The 16,942-nt window shown below is 46.4% G+C and overlaps 2 protein-coding genes across 2 annotated transcripts in view; one reads left to right on the forward strand and one right to left on the reverse strand.

Moving 5' to 3' along the window:
* The window catches only part of LOC102760703 (protein ZNF738-like), a 22,103-nt gene extending 21,869 nt beyond the window's left edge, over window positions 1-234 (reverse strand). Inside the window, exon 1 of the mRNA XM_015559436.1 lies at window positions 223-234. The gene's annotated coding sequence lies outside the window, so the exon portion shown is untranslated. The remainder of the gene's footprint in view (window positions 1-222) is intronic.
* Window positions 235-2,890: 2,656 nt separating this feature from the next.
* On the forward strand, window positions 2,891-14,521 carry SIRPB2 (signal regulatory protein beta 2). Its single transcript, XM_015559439.1, has 5 exons — window positions 2,891-3,144; window positions 9,644-10,009; window positions 11,277-11,618; window positions 12,162-12,227; window positions 13,410-14,521. Exons 1-5 carry the CDS (start codon window positions 3,075-3,077, stop codon window positions 13,553-13,555), a joined length of 990 nt encoding a protein of 329 aa, XP_015414925.1. The 5' UTR covers window positions 2,891-3,074; the 3' UTR covers window positions 13,556-14,521.
* The last annotated feature ends 2,421 nt before the right edge of the window (window positions 14,522-16,942 follow it).

Here is a 16,942-nt window from a genome sequence, read left to right on the forward strand (position 1 = left end):
GCCCCACTTGGCCGAGTTCAGGCCTGTCTTTCGGGACAGAAGAGGTTGGCTGATCACCCGCTAGGCAGTTATCTGCCTCTGCTGGATGGACTGACTGTGGAGCTCTTAGGTCGTTGATCTGCCTCTGTTTTGGGCCGGGCTACCGTTCTCTTGGGCCATTAGCAACAACATTCTTGGTTCCCTCACCCACGGAGCGTCAGCTGCGCTGGGTTTTGGGGCCACCGCTGATGAGAGCGGACTCCCGGGCACATATGGCTAAGAGAGGCGTCCTCACCTGGGGCACTGAGGCAACCCGGCCCCGCCCTGCGGTGGTGATCCGGTTCCAGGATTTATATGGATTCTCCAAAGCTAAGAGTTTGTCTCCACCGAAAGAGTGGCCAGACAGACGGAGTTTTCTGTTGAAATTGTATGTCTTTTTGTTGTTTGTTTAATTTGTTTGAAGATGGGGCAAGTCCCACTTTGGGAAACCCAGTTAAGCTAGTGAGATTTCTGTCTGTATATCTGTAATGTAATCTTTTAGGGACTTTAGTTTACTCTTCCCTGGTTTATAAATACAGGCCTATACATAATTTTCCAAAGTCTTTGATAACTTAAAGGCTTTGGAGCATTGCTGGGTTAAATGATACTGAAACATTAATTGATCTGAGTTTACCTTCTCTGGAGAATCGAGGATGACGTGGAATCATTAATAAGTAAGTCTTATATTTTATTTGAAATCTCTCTTAAAATATAAATGTATTGCTAATCTAAGTAGCGTTAATTACTTACATGTCACCTAAAAATTAAGGTTAAGGAAAATATGGCTTTGGTGCAATAGAGAATACATAGGCATAGAAATGCATTTTGAAGGAGAAAGAAGGTAGTTTCTAAAGCTGGTAATTTCTGAAAGTTATAAGAATGTTGCCGAAACCGGTTTGGCTCAGTGGATAGAGCATCGACCTGCGGACTGAAAGGTCCCGGGTTCGATTCCAGTCAAGGGCATGTACCTGGGTTGTGGCACTTCCCCAGCGGGGGATGTGCAGGAGGCAGCTGATTGATATTTCTTTCTCATCGATGTTTCTAACTCTCTATCTCTCTCTCTTCCTCTCTGTAAAAAATCAATAAAATATATTTTTAAAAAAAGAATGTTTGTGTCTAACACACATTGATACGTTATCTTTTGGTAAAATCAAGTTTGACAATCCTTCAAGGGTTTAAATTTTAAGAAACTTTCTCTTGACCTGTAGTTGACTTTAGATCATCCCAATAGGCTCTGAAATGCCTCAAATGTTTGCTTTCTCTTTCATGAAAGAAAATTTTATACTGAAGGTACATAGGAGCCTTTGTCAAATACAGTTATAACTAATATTTATTAGTTATAATATTATAGAATATTGGGTTTTACAGAAAGAATATGCCAGGGATTATAGTGTGAAACTAATTCCCTGGAAGTTAAGAACATCCTGTGAATTAGAATGGCCAGCCTATGGTGTGGGTTGGCCCTCAGAGGGAACCCTGGATGTCCCAACTGTCAGGGCCCTCTTTGAGGTCATCACAGGTGACCCTGGTCATCCTGATCAGTTTTCTTGCATAGCTCAATGGCTAGAAATAGCTCGGCACAGGTCTCCTGGGATCCGGCTCTGCGTGTGTAAGAAGAGACAGAGTAAGGTTTTAGTGGCAGGAGAACAGAAGCAGGCAGGAGAAAAGAAGCAGGTCCCTCGGAAGGAAGCTCAGCCCCCTGTTCTACAGGAACCCCCCGAGGAAGTGCCGCCAGTTTTACCACCTCCATAGGTGCCTCAAGTGGCATGCAGTGCTCCTTTGCCTGGTCAGGGAAGCTTAGATGCACCACCTCCTTCCTTCTCGCCCCACCCGGACTCTCCAGACCCAGTTGGACAATGTTTGCGCTCAGCTGATCAGCGACCCAAGTCCCCTCTTGTCTTATTCAGGAGGACCAATCCATGAGGGACACTTGCCATGATGCCTGTAGCTGCTACCCCAGCTCCTCCTGCCTCATCAGCCTTCTGAGACATGGTCAGTGTTGGCTGTCCCTTCCTGTTGCCGGCAGCCCCCAGAGGAGGTAAAAACCTGGATGGGAAGGGCAGCAGTGAAAGGTGGGCTCTCATGCCCTCCCCGAGAAAGAAGCTTCTGTGGTCATTCTGACCCAGAACAGGAAATCCAGCAGAGACAGGACAGGCTCCCTCCCAGATGAAATGCGTACCTGCAATTCTGAAAGGACCCTTCCTGGATCCTAGGAAACTCCATTGTGGATACCCAAGCTCTGCCACAAAACCTTTACAGCCGCATCATTAAAATGGGATTGAAGAAAAACAATTATGGCCAAAAAAGAAATGAAGAGACATCCAATCTCATTAGTAATTAGCAAAAGCCAAATAAAACCACACTGAAATGCTATTTTGTCCCTATTCAAATAGCAAAAATAAGGAAACAATGGCTCTTTCCTACACTACTGGTGGGCATATAAATTGGCACAATTACTTTGGAAAATTTTACATTGGACATTCACATACCCAATAACCTGGCATTTCCACTCTTGGCTCAGAAACAAAGGCTCAGAGATGGCAAGTGAGTTTGAAAGCTCACACAGCCAGGAAGAGGCAAACCCAGTACTTGGTCCAAAGTCTGGCTGACTTGAGCACACCATTTTTTTTTAAGAACAATCTATTTTATTGAGGGCCTTCGGGGAAGGCTGGGAGGACAATGAGATCCCATGTCCTCTGCAGGCTGGATCTCGCAAGCTTTACAACCTCCGAAAGCAGCACACACTTTGACAGCCATGCTCATCTCCCTCCCAAGGTGCTGAGGATAGAGTGTGTGGCAAGGGATCATTAAAGTTTTGACAGGCTAATTATAGGAACCACTGCCCAGACACAAAAGCCGGAACCCGGTCCACCAGGCTCCTCCCTCTTGCATCAGCAGCCTTATTTTGCTGTGTTCAAAACACTTCCCCAAGTAGCCTTCACCACAAGAAGCAGACACAGCCTTGCCCACAGCCCCACTTCAGACTCCAACACGCATCTGAGAGCAAAGACACGGCCAGTCTCAGGGACTACTAGAGGCACCGTGCGCCCCTCGTCATGCCCACCCCTCCCAACTTGGTCGACTCACCTCCCTCCTGGCAACTGGTGCTGCTCCTTGTCCTCTCAGGTGAGTGGGATCTGGAACAGAACAGAATTTACCCCTGGCTGGTCCTGGAGAGGGGCATCAGCTGCCCTGGCATGCCTGGTGGGGCAAGAACCCACCAAGACAGAGTAGGTTGAGAACTTTCCTGACCCCAGCAGAGCACAGACCCAGTGTCCAAAGAAGCAGAACTTCTTGGGCAGCACTGGGCTCATGCCAGGTGGGTTCTGGTTCGGACACTTGTGTGCCCATGTCACCTCTTCCACCAAGCAGGACCGCTAGTGGGACCTTTATCTAGAAATGCTGGGAGTATTGAACATAAAAATGGTGAGGCGCAGCCCAGGGCCATTGGTGTTATTGGCAGGGCCCTCGTCCTTCAGTGCAAAATGAAAATGCAAGTCCTTTGTTCAAGAAGTATTAAGAATTTTAAAGCTCCTAGCTGATTTGGCTCAGTGGATAGAGGGTTGGCCTGCAGACCAAAGGGTCCCGGGTTTGATTCCAATCAAGGGCACGTACCTTGGTCACAGGCTCATCCCCAGTCCCGGCCCTGGTTGGGGTGCATGCAGGAGGCAACCACTCGATGTGTTTCTCTCACATCGATGTTTCTCTGTCTCTCCCTCTCCTTCCGCTCTCTCTAAAAATCAATGGAAAAATATCCTCGGGTAATGGAAAAATATCCTCAGGGTCCCCCAGTATTGGGAGACCTGGGTCAATTGCAATTGTTGTTAACAACAACAACAAAAATATTCCATTCTTTGATTGCTTTCAGAGAGGGAGAGAGAGATGGAAACATCAATGATGAGAGAGTCATTAATCGGCTCCCTCCTGCATGCCCCACACTGGGGATGTGACCTTGACCAGAATCAAACCCGGGACCCTTCAGTCCACAAGCTCTATCCATTGAGCAAAACTGGCTAGGGCAAAATATTCCATTCTTTAAAAAAAATAATAATAATTTAAGGCAGCAACAACAGAGCATTAACTCAAGCATAGGGCCTATGTGACTATTCACATGGAACAGCCATGAGCCAGCACTGGCCCAGCCCGAGACAAAGCGAGGCTCAAATCTCACCACCAATTGCTTTAACTAACTTCTCTCTGAGCCTCAGGTTTCCCTCTCTGTGAAGTGGGGCTAATCATAAGACCCACCTCATGATTTTGTTAGGCGGTTTCAATGAGGTTATACCTATAAGTACAGTTGACCCTTGAACAATGCAGGGGTTTGGGGGTTCTGACTCCCTAAACAATTAAAATCCATGTATAACTTTTGATTCTCCAAAAACTCAACTAATAGTAGTCTAGTGTTGACCAGAAGCCTTCCTTATAAACAGTCCATGAACACATATTTTGTGTTATATGTTCTATACTCTGTATACTTAGAATAAAGTAAGCTAAATTTTTAAAATGTTATTAAGAAAATCATAAAGATCCTGGCTGGTGTGGCTTAGGGGTTGAGCATCGACCTATGAACCAGGAGGTCAATCGAACTAGGTTCGAGTCCCACTCAGGGCACATGCCTGGGTTGTGGGCTCGATCCCCAGTGTGGGCCATGCAGGAGGCAGCCGATCAATGATTTTCTCTCATCCATGATGTTTCGATCACTCTCTCCCTCTCCCTTCCTCTCTGAAATCAATAAAAATATTTTTAAAATAATTTTTTAAAGAAAATCATAAAGAAAACACATTTATAGTGCTGTATGTATTCACTGAAAAAAAATATATCTTGAAGTGGACCCACGTAGTTCAAACCCGTGTTGTTCAAGGGTCAACTGTACCTGGCACAATGTAAAGATTGGATAACTGTTGGCTATTATTATCAGACTCATATCTCCTCTAAGATCATTTAGCTGCAGGGCCTGAGGCTCCTGGGTATTGTTCAACCTCTCAGCCCAGAACACTGATCCACCAGACAAAATGCTTGGTTCTCAACAGCTCATTCCATCTCTTGCCCATCTGGCCCCTTGTCTGCAGGCCCTACTGAGATCTAGATTCTGTTCATCACACCTTCAGTCCCCCAGATGGTAACCCTGAGGGGGGTCCTGGTGGGACTCAGGTGTGGGGCTTTGAATAATGATAGCGAATATTGAGAGAAGTTAGCATGAAACACGGGCAGACAGGGCAGGGGTCCAGTGGAAAACAAAGGCAGGTGGAACATAGGCCGGGCAGACAGGGCAGTTTGAGCAGCCTAATCACAGAAACCAACCAAGCAGGAATAACAAAATGTTTTTGGACTCAGAGTGGGGGCAGGTGAAACTAAGGAGGGTCTGCAACAATAAGGTGACACATAGGAACTGGGAAAGTTCAGATCCGTTGCTGGGCAAGAACAATTAAGGGAATCAATCAGGTGGCTACACGGGTAGATATAGAGCAGGCGTGTAGCAAATATCTACCTCTAGACCACCGGCTTCAAGGGGGCAGTCCATTATTGGGTCCCCCCTCCCCATGCGGGGAGTCTGAATCTGCTTGTAATAAATTTTCCACACTTTTGCTTAGTTAAGTCTTCTGGTCCTAGGAGCTCATTCTTAGGCGTCAGAGACGCGACCCTGGGAAAAAAACCTCAGCTCACGCTTCAGGTTATCAATATGTTTAGCATTTGCATTGTGCTGAGCCCTCCATCAACTATTGAAAGAATGGATGTTGAAATCTCACACTTTGTGCATTTGTCCGTTTCTCCCTGCTATTCTATTACTGGGTTTTGCTTTATATACTTTGAAGTTTTGTTATTAGGTACATAAATGTTTGGGATTTATATGGCTTCTTGATTAATTTACTCCTTTATCATTATGAGATAATACCCTTTATTCCTGGAGATAGTGTTTGCTCTGAAGTCTACTTTATCTTATATTAAAATAACCACTCCAGCTTTCTTTTGATTGGTGCTAGTATGCTGTATATTTTTCTATCATTTTCCTTTTAACCTATTTACACCTTTAATATTTATAGTGCATTTCTTATAAGCAACAGATAGTTGGGTCTTATTTTTTATCTAATACAGTGGTTCTCAACCTTCTGGCCTTTTAAATACAGTTCCTCATGTTGTGACCCACCTGTAAAATTATTTTCGTTGCTACTTCATAACTGTAATGTTGCTACTGTTATGAATCGTAATGTAAATATCTGAATATGCAGGATGATCTTAGGCGACCCCTGTGAAAGGGTCATTCGACTGCCAAAGGGGTCGCGACCCACAGGTTGAGAACCACTGATCTAATATGACAAGGTCTAACCTGTACTTAACATATTTAGACCATTTACATTGGCCAATTTAAATATATTACCCTCCTCTCTGTTCTTTGTTCCCTTTTCCTTCTACCTATTATTGGTAATTAAATATTTTTATAATGCTATTTTATCTCCTTTATTGGCTATTAGCTATAACTCTTTATTTTGTAGTTTAGTGGTTGCTTTAGAGTTTAATTATACACCTTTAATTTATCACCATCTACCTTTTATCATACCATTTCCATATATAGTCATGCGTTATTTAGGACAGGGACTGAGAAAGGCACCATTAGGTGAATTTGTCATTGTGTCTACATTTAGGGGTCATGATGTACAAAGGAACATGAGATTAAGTAATGCCCAAGAGAAACCGATGCAATCAAGAGATGCAATAGACGTGAGATGTGTGAGGCTACTGCCAGCATAACATGGCATTCTGTTTTTAAGCGTAATAAATACTTCTATTTTAAAGTAGAAAAAGTACACTCCAAAATGATTAAAAGTATAGCATAGTCAATATGCAAACCAGTAACATAATCATTTATTATCATCATCAAGTATTATGTACTGTGTGTGTGTGTGTGTGTGTGTGTGTGTATAAAATCCCTGGTGCACAAAATTTGTGCACAGGGGGAGTGGAGGACTCTCAGCCTGGCCTGCACCTTCTCCAATCCAGAACCCCTCATATTATGTCCGACTGCCGGTTTAGGCCCGATTCCTGTGGGATCAGGCCTAAACTGGCAGTCAGATATCCCCCTTGCAATCCAGGACCGCTGGCTCCTAAACACTTGCCTGCCTGCCCTCCCCTGCCAGCCTGATGACCCTGACTGCCCTCCCCCGCTAGCCTGATCGCCCCTAACTGCTCTCCCCTGCCAGCCTGATCGTCCCAACCGCCTCTGCCTTAGCCCCCACTACTGTGGCTTTGTCCGGAAGGACATCCGGAAGATGTCTGGTCTAATTAGCACATTACCCTTTTATTAGTATAGATATTATAGTTTTATAAAACTGGCAGCACAGTAGGTTTGTTTACACCATCATCACCACAAACACATAAGGAATATGGTGCTCTATGACCTTACCATGGCTACAGTGTCACTAGGAAGATTGTAGAGGAGCTGATGGGTCCACTGTAGTACATGTGGTCCATTGTTGATGAAACTGTCATTATGTGATGCATGACTATAGTATAGGAACCTTACAATAGTATACTAACATTTCTTCCATCTCTTCTTTTATTCTATTCTTTACTTAAATAAACACTATAAACCTCACATTAGAATGTTACTAGTTTTTATAAATTTGGGGCCTTGTTTTCAGATTTGTTAAGTGGGACAGGAGCACGTCTCTCTGAGTAAAGTACTCTGTCCTGTGTAGTCTATCCATTGCCCTGTGGGTCATGAAGTCTTCCAGTCTGGCTGGTGGGAACAGGCACAATTCTCAGTCCTGTGTTGAGGGATGGTCACTGTTCTGTGCTTACATGTGAGGAAACTACCTGAGGCCAGGGAAAGGCCCACCAGAAAAGATTGGCGAGAACAGATCTGACTAGTTCAGATGATGGTGTTTGGGGTGGGTGTTGTTGAACTTCTTGACACTAAGGACACCCAGGACAAAAGGCACCCCTAGGATTAAATAGGGGGTGTCACCTGGTCACAACTGTGACTAACAGCACACATCTAGCAGAAGGCAGACAGAAAAAAATTTAGAATTCTATAACCCTTCCCCACATCCTCTTAGAAGGAGACGTTTGCTTCACTGCCCTACCTCACCTCATTTGCAACTGAGAAACACCGTGATATACTGCAAGCTTATGTCTTGGAGTGAGACTGAGTTATTCCCAGGGCCGATGGGAACAAACCAAGGGCACAAAGCTAATGACCTTGTGTGGAGCAGAACACTAAGTCACCCGATCTGCACTCCAATCCTGGCCATGATACCTACTGAATGCATGGTTCACCTCAGGTTTCTTCAACTCTCTGACATTAGTTTTCTTGTCTCAAAAATAGATATAATAGCCCATCCAGTGTGGTTCAGTGGCTGAGCATCAACCCATGAACCAGGAGGTCATAGAGTTTAATTCCTGGGCAGGGCACATGCCTGGGTTTCAGGTTCGATCCTCAGTGAGAAGCATGCAGGAGGTGCATCCATATTTCTGTATATATCTCTCTTCCCTTCCTCTCTCTCTAAAACCAATAAAAGTATTTTTTAAGTTAAGAAAAAACCACAGAGGTAGTAAAATAGCACCCTTCTCATAGAGTGCTGGTACCCTTGATGTTCATAACCTGGGTGTAGAACTTCCATCGGTGGCCTCCACCCTCTTTCTCTGAACTTAGTCTGAGGCCAACCTCAAAGTTCAACCTACTCCCCAGATAGACTCACTTCACAGTGCATCAACAAGCATTGAAGGAGTCATAGGAGGCAGGGGGGTACTTACAATGAGCACCACAGCACTTAAGCTCTGTGTGCCCCATTTGAGGGTTAAGAGTAGGGGCTCTAGAAACAGGCTTTAAGTGTTTGGATTGAGGCTCTGTCACATTTTGGGGGTTGGCGAATTAGTTTGCTAGGGATGTCTTAACAAAGTACCACAGGCTGCTGGCTTAAATAACAGGAATTTTTTGTTTATATAATTCTACAGGCTAGAAGTCTAAGATGAAGATGTCTACAGGGTTGATTTACCCTGAGGCCTGTTTTCTTGGTTGTAGATGGCTGTCTTCTCCCTGTGTCTTCATGTGGTTTTCCCTGTGTGTGTGTGTGTGTGTGTGCGCACGCATGCATGTCCTAATCTACTGTTCTTATAAGGACACCAGTCATGTTGATTAAGACCCACCCATGTGACCTCATTTTAACTTACTTATCTATTTACAGACTTTATGACCAAATGCAGTCATGTTCTGAGGTACATGGGTTAGGACTTCAACGTATGAATTGTGGGGGTAGGAGCACCATTCAGCCCATAAACGGTGAACCTGGGAAGTTACCTAACCTTTCTGGGTACACACTGTTTTTGTTCTAAAATGGGGATGATGCTGCCCACCTCAAGGGAGTGCTGGGAGGAATAAATGCAATAATACAGGCAGTGCCTGGCCATGGTGAGTACTCAAGTGCCATCTATTATTTGTAAGTTCTCCATTCACTATCTCTGTTCTCTCCAGCCGGTTGCCTCATCTCTTTCACTTCCTCCTCCAACAACCCCTAGAGTGTCCTGAGCAATTGTTCTTGGTCAGCTAATGACTAGTTTCTGTTAAGCTTGCCTCTCAGGTCTCCAAGTCTTTCCTGTGCAGCTCAAGGCCTTTCTTTGTCTATTGTAGGAGTCTCTGAGAGGAGCAAAGGGAATGAGTGGCAGGTGCGGCAACCTGAGGGTCCCATGCTGGTGGCAGAAGGTGAGACACTGCTACTGAGGTGTACGGTGATCGGCTCCTGCATTGATGCCATGATTAAATGGATCAAGGTGAGCAAGCAGGACCAGCAGGAAATTTATAATTTCAAACATGGCTTCTTCCCTGGGGTGACATCTGTGACCCAGCAGACGTTGGAGCCACTTAGTTGCGACTATTCCATCTATATTCATAATGTCACCAAGGAGCAGGAAGGAACCTACCACTGTGTGAGGTTTGATGACCTGAGTGAGCCCTCAGAAATGCAGCTGGATGAAGGCACCTCAGTGCTTGTGAAGGGTGAGTATCAGGCCCTGCAGGTTAAAGCATTCTTCTCTGATCTGTTTTTCTACATCAGTCACTTGTATCCACAATCATGCTGTATACACAAAATCTCAGTGGCACGTAACAATTAGTGTATCTCACTCACACATTTACTAGTATAGGCAGCTGGGGTGGTTCTATTCCATATGTCTCATTCCAGACGAGCCAGAGTGCATTTTCTCATGGAGATGGCAGGAGAACAGGAAGTCAAGTCCTAACACTCCTAGTACATGTCAAACTTCTACTGGCATAGTGTCTGTTAACAGCCCATTGGTTAAAGCAAGTCACATGACTCATCTCAAATTCAATAGACAAGAAAGTGTACCCTACCATCACGAGGCTATGGCAGGAGTGTGTATGTTCCAGTTAAGAACTGGGGCTGATCATTTCATTTACACCCCAAGGAATCAGTCATTTTATCTATAAGTTCACCAGTGATGACCTGGATACCCAAATCTGGGTGTGTCATTCAATAGAAGTGTGTTCTTAAATCAGTCACTTCAGCTCTGTGTACTTCACTTGCCTAACTTGGAAAATAGACAACATAATTCCTGCTTCAAGAGTCATTCGGGTAAGGAACAGATGTTGTGAAACCACTCTGTCAACTGCTGACATGGAGAGTATCTGTGAGTGCGGTCATGGGGGCGGGGAGTAGCGGGGAGGAGGGCAGTCCATTTTCACTTGATGCAAGCATTTCAGGAAGACTTCTCTGACTCCTTCCAAGCTGTGGCTGGTGCCTTCTCTTGGTCCTGCAGTTCTCTGGGTTTCCAAACTCAGGGGGATTTCCTGGACCATCTCCACAGCCAGACTGAGACCTTCTTCAGGGCAGGACATTTGTGTCTTTCTGAGCTCCATTTTCCCCTGTTCTAGCATCAACACAAAGTCGGTCCTGAGAACTTCTTTATTGCCCTGGCTGGTGTTGCTCAGTGGGTTGGAGCATCGTCCCTTACACTGAAAGGTTGCTGGACGGATTCCTAATCAGGGCTTATGCCCAGGTTTGGAGTTCCATCCTTTTTCAGAGCATGTGCAGAAGGAAACCAATCAATGTTTCACTCTTACATCGTTGTTTCTCTCTCTTTCCCACTCCCTTCCTCTCTTCAACTACTGAGTAATGAGGAAACATAGGAGGGAGTGGCTGAGTGAAGAAATCAGGGAAGCGGAAGGGAGGAAAGATATAAGGGTGGAAATGAGTGGACAATGGAAGAAGAGAGAGAATAAAACAAGGGTCTGTCTTTGGCTTCAGGAGCTGGCAACCTAGAGTCAAACCTCCAGATCATCCAGCCCCAGGAGCTGGTGTTGGCAACCCCTGGAGACACTGTCTTCCTGAACTGCACAGTGCTTGGAGATGGTCCTTCCGGGCCCATCAGGTGGTTCCGGGGGTCTGGTCTGAGCCGTGAAGCCATTTACAACTTTGAAGGCATCTCCCAACCCAATGTGACTGCGGTCCAGGCCTCCAGCAGCGATTTCAGCATTCTTTTGCAAGATGTCTCTACGGAGTATGCAGGCACCTACTACTGTGTAAAGTTTCAGAGGAAACTTAACAGGCAATACCTGTCTGGACAGGGCACCAGGCTGAGGGTGAAAGGTAAGACAGGTGGTCTAGGCGGTGGGAGGGAAAGGGGGGAGGTTATCCACTAGGAACTTTTCACCATGTCCCAAACACACCAGCTTTTCTCAGCCTCCATGCCTTTACATAAACTGTTCCCTCTGCCTGGAATGTTTTCTCATTTTCTATGTCAAACTCCTAATTGTCCTTCAAAGCTCAGCATCAATAGCCTCTCCTCTGTGAAATCTTCTCCTTTTACCAGGCAGAGTTCATTTTTCCTCATTCTGGAACCCATAGAATTTTGTATAGTTAATGGTTCAACAAACATCTAGTGCGCGCCTGTGGACTGCTCTGCAGGGTACTCGGTGCTGTGGACGCTGCAGTAAGTCAGACATGGTTTCAACCCCAGAGATGCTCACACGGGCCTAACCAGGCCTTACAGGTACGAGGTCTGACATATAGCCCCCATCCCAGGTAGAAACTGGCAGGCTCATTTTGGTGACCCCAGCTCCAAGCACAGGGGTCAGAAAGTTGTGGGACAGAAAGAAAAGTGGAACTTGAGACGACCTCTCTCCCTTGCAGCAAAGCCCACTTCTTCCCAAGAGGCAGAAGTCATCCATCAACATGTAGCCAGGAGATCTCTGTCAGGTGAGTGAGTGTTCCTACCTGCAATGGAGTTAACCAGGACCCCACAGGCAAAGGTGGGGCACAGATGGCTTAGCCATGGGAAGGGAGTCATCCGGTGGTCTAGGACCCATCTGTCACCAAGAGAGTTCCGGGAAGCCAGAGCACCTTGCTAACGCTCCATCAGAGACACAGTCAGTGCTAGCTGTTCATTTAACCTGCATGCCATCCACTCACCCCCTCCCCGTGATTCCCTGTAAGATTACACTGTAAAACTGTGCGTAACTGTGCATAAGCACATGGCTCTGGATTGAGCCCCTTTCTCTCTGCAAGACCGTGGGCAGGTTGCCTCACTCCTTGAATCTCCGATGTCCTGCTCTGTGGCCTGGGGTGTCGGGATGGGGATCAGAGAGCCTACCTCACAGGGTTGTGTGGGGACCCAATGAGTCACATGTGCTGAATGCCCGGAACTGTGTCTTTCACGTCACCTGTTAGTACTCAGGGAGGCTTGATGACTGGGGGAACTGGGCACAGAGGCTGCCAGGGTGCCCTCCCTGATGCTCAGCCCTGTTCCTGCCATTCTTGGGCGCCCACCACTTCTTTGGCACATGGGATCCTGAGCAAATCACTTCCCTACTCTGCGTCTGTCTCCTCATCTATACGAATGGCGTTGCTATCCTACCTTGCAAGATTAGTTTGAGGATTCTACTAGTCAATTAGGAAGTGCTTAGCTCAGGACCTGGGGCAGAGGAGTCGATCAGCCAATAAATGGAAGCAGTTTTCTATTATAGCAGGGCCTTGGATGACATAGTTTCCATCATTTCGCTATAATGTGAATAAGATGCCATAGGAACTTCACTCTTGTTTGTATCAATTAGCCTGTGGTAAAGTTGGTTTCATTACAAATATGATATGTTTTGCTTAAAGTCACAGAACCTATGGATGATGTTAAGTGAGGACTTACTGTATTGTCAGAAGTCAGGGATGCTATCAGGATGATTAAAGGTACAGGTAGGATATTGTCCCTTTCCGGGCCTGGGACAAGGGAAAGGGAGGTCTTGGATCTCCCCTTCCAGTAAGAGAAAGAATGTGGCCCCCGAAATTAGAGAGCAGCTGAGCCCAAACCTCGCCCACAGGGAGCACTGATGTATGGGCTGCTGAGGACTCACCTAGGGTCCTTCTTGAACTCTCCTTCGTGTCCCCCAGGCCTCCTGTCTGTGTTCACAGCTGTGGTCCTGGGAATGAAGACAGTGACCTTGGCTGCACTCCTGCTGGCCCTGGCTGCCTGTTGGAGACACGGTGGGCAAGAAAATGTCAAAACCCCAGGCCCAGCAAAACTGTGCTCATCTTAGCCTGGGGCCTGGGGCCTGGGGCATGGATGAGGGGTCAGCTCCAGAGTGGTGCTCTGAGTTGGAGAGGGGCCAGGACTCCCCACCATTTCTCTGCCTCCAATCCCAGTCTCCAGATGTCCCCCAGGACTCACAAGAAACTCCAACATCCCCACCCCTGGTTTCAGTTCACCTGGTGAAATAGCCCACTTGGCCCTGGGCTCCCCTCGGGTGTGCTTTCCTCGCTCTTCTCAGCCTGTCCAGGCCCTCCTTGTCCTTCAAGGCCTTGCCCAGGTCTCCCTTCAAGGCTCTCGCTCCTGCTGCAGTCCCTGTGAAGTGCTCTCACCCTTCCTTCCCTGCTCCACATTTTCACAACCTTCAACTCTAACTCAGAGACTTCCCAGAAGATACCCCTCAGCATTTCTCACCCAGCCACACTGCCTCCATTTGTATCCTTCTCTCCACTCTCCTGCCTTTTTTCTTCCTCACTGTGGCTAGCTTGGGTGGCTGCAATAGTTGGAATATAGGGTTGGTAAGTTTGACGAAACTCATAAATAACAGTGGCTTAAACCAGAACAAAGTTGGTTTCTCTAGTAATATCTGAGCATAAGCAGACCAGGCAAAACAGCCGCTTCCTGGTACTGAGACCAGGGATTCCTTGGTCATGTTGCTACCAGGTCCACCTCCCAGGCTGCAAGACCAGGGCAAAGGCAATGGAGGGGAGCCTGGCACTCTCCTTCAAGGGCACAGCTAGGAATTTGCCCACATCATCTCTAATTGGCTGGAAGGTGTTACATGGTCACACCTAGCGATAAAGAAGGCTGAGAAATACAGTCTTCATTCTAGCAGCAATATCCGCAGCTGAAAAATTTCACTAGAGAAATAGAGGGTAAATATCAGTATATACTGTAACCCAAGCATATCAAAACCCAAGGCTAACATGGGCCAAATAAACAAGGTTTAAGTTGATGTGGGCCGCAAAAAAACAAAAGCTTCCATTTTCATAGAAACATAAGTTTATTTCGATAGAGACATGTTGAATACGCAGGGCTGAAATAAATGAGTCATCGTTAACATAAAATAATAGAACATTATAATAGAAATTAATATTTTTTCTTGAACATTAACTTACCAGACACTAAATAACTGCACAAATGAATAAGCGTAACGCAAATAAACCTATTTTTCTTGTTCTTCAAAAGCGAAATATTTTCTGTTGCATACACCAAACAAGTCACTACAGGACTAATGATGTGGTAATGGGCTGCTCAAATATTCACTGCTAGTATTAGTGGAGAGAAATGGTGTGCCTGTGTGTAAGGCGCTTAAGGGGAATGAATGCAACATGGTTATAGTAATCAGTCATTATCGAACGTTATAGTTTGTATTAATAATTATGTATAAGAGTATGTTGTAAAAATTAAGTTATGAAATTTTTATTAAAATGTCTCTTACATACCGTTATATTGGCTGGGCTGCAAAAATATTTGTTGTGGGCCACATGTGGCCCGCGGGCCGCGAGTTTGACATGCTTGCTGTAACTAGTAGTTTCCACCTCAATACTTCAATGATAGACACAGCCTCTTCCTTGCTCTGAATGACAACTAGTTCAATCCCCAAGGAAATAGCTCCTGCAGTAGGCTGGCATAATGGAGGGCAGTCATTCTCAAGAAGAAGAGATTTTGCCCTGGCCAGTTTGGTTCAGTGGATAGAGCATCGGCCTACAGACTGAAGGATCCCAGGTTCTATTCCAATCAAGGGCACATGCCCAGGTTGCTGGCTCCATCCTGAGTGGGGGGCATGCAGGAGGCCCACATTCCAAAATTGACTCCCAGGTCCAAGGTTGACTCCCAGGTCCCCAGGGCATACAACTACCAGCCAAGTTAGAATGCCCTTTCTTTAACCAGACCAAGGCAATCATGGTTAACAGAGCATAATTAATATTTCCCATAACCACAGCTAGTCCCCAATATTCTATTTTTGCCCCTAACAAAGGTTTCACTCATTTACTTCTTCATTAATTCAGCAAAGAGTCATTAGGGCTATTTAATGCCAGCGATTGCAGGTCAGGGGAGATAAAAAGACAGCTAATGTTTGCTGAGGGCTTAATAAGTATCAAACATTGCTCTTGGCACGTCCCACTGAATCCTTGAGCATCCCTCTGAGGGAGGTACTGTTGGGAGCTCTACTTTACACATAGGAAACTGAAGCTTAGAGAGAGGTCTGCCCAAGGTCATATAAGCAGTAATAACTGAGTTTCAACCCCAGGCTGTATGAATCCAGGGCAGGTGCTCTTAAGCCATATTATGCTGGAGACAGCCCTGGTCCCTGCTGCCACCGGGATTGTGGCCCTTGGGGAAGGCAGACACCTAATGGGCATGCGCAGCAGATTGTCTGAGGGAGCCTGGGGATGTAGACATGTAACGGAAAACACAGGTTTGGCTGCCTGCTCCCTACAAACGTCAAAATCATGAGACAGGTGCTGGTGCAAAAAAGAAGAGGTTTAGTCATGTGCCCCGTGACCTGGGAGAATGGTGTTCTCCTGTCTCAAAGCCCATTTCCCCTTTCTGTTCAAGCCCACGAGGTTTTGTGTTTTGTTTTTCCTCTATCCATCATCTTTTTGGCTTTGGGCCTCTTAGTGTAAGAATCTCCCCCTGCGCCATCTTGGCCAATGGGAGAGACTCCCTGGCCCCCACCTGACTGCCTATGCGGTAACAGAAAGGCCTGAGACCAGAAGGATGAGCGGGATCTGGCAAAGGTACGACGAGAAAGTGAAGCGCATCCAGGCAGGTGGCTAGAGGCAACAAGGCAAAGAAGCTCAGGACCTGAAAGACAGGATTGTATCTGAGAAGGTGCCCGTGGGCCAGAGGCCTGAAGAAAGTGAGGGAGCACCTTGCCCAGCAAGGAGGGAAAGGTGTACCTGGCCAGAGCAGCGATTGCAAAGACTCATGCAAATGCATGTCTGGCACATTGAGGAGCATCAAGAAGGGTAAGGTGCCTGGAGCAGAGGAAGCTAGAGAGAAGCCTAAGAGATGCGGTGGAGGGGCAGGCTCATGTCACATGGGCCTGGCAGGCCCCCAGAGACTCACGCGTGGAAGATGAGGAGGCACTGAAGGGTTGGAAGAGAGGTGTGACCTGCTGTTCCAGGTCTGCTTTTGTTCCCTAGAGTGTGAGTGAGCAACAGGAGGGCAGGGACTTTGCTTTGCTCGCTGCGGATCGCCAGCCCTGGAAGAGCATCGGGCCCTGGATAACACTCCGTAAATATTTGAACAAGTGAATGAACAAATGAATACATTAATGCAAAGACCGGACGAGTGCATGAGTAATTGACTCCTTCAGCCATCCTGCATTCTATCTACCCCAATGTTTCAAACCCGCCCCGCCTCGCCTCGGTGCCGCTCCCACCCGCGC

The sequence above is a fragment of the Myotis davidii genome, unplaced genomic scaffold (assembly GCF_000327345.1).
Source record: "Myotis davidii unplaced genomic scaffold, ASM32734v1 scaffold354, whole genome shotgun sequence".
NCBI classification, from domain to species: Eukaryota; Metazoa; Chordata; class Mammalia; order Chiroptera; family Vespertilionidae; genus Myotis; species Myotis davidii.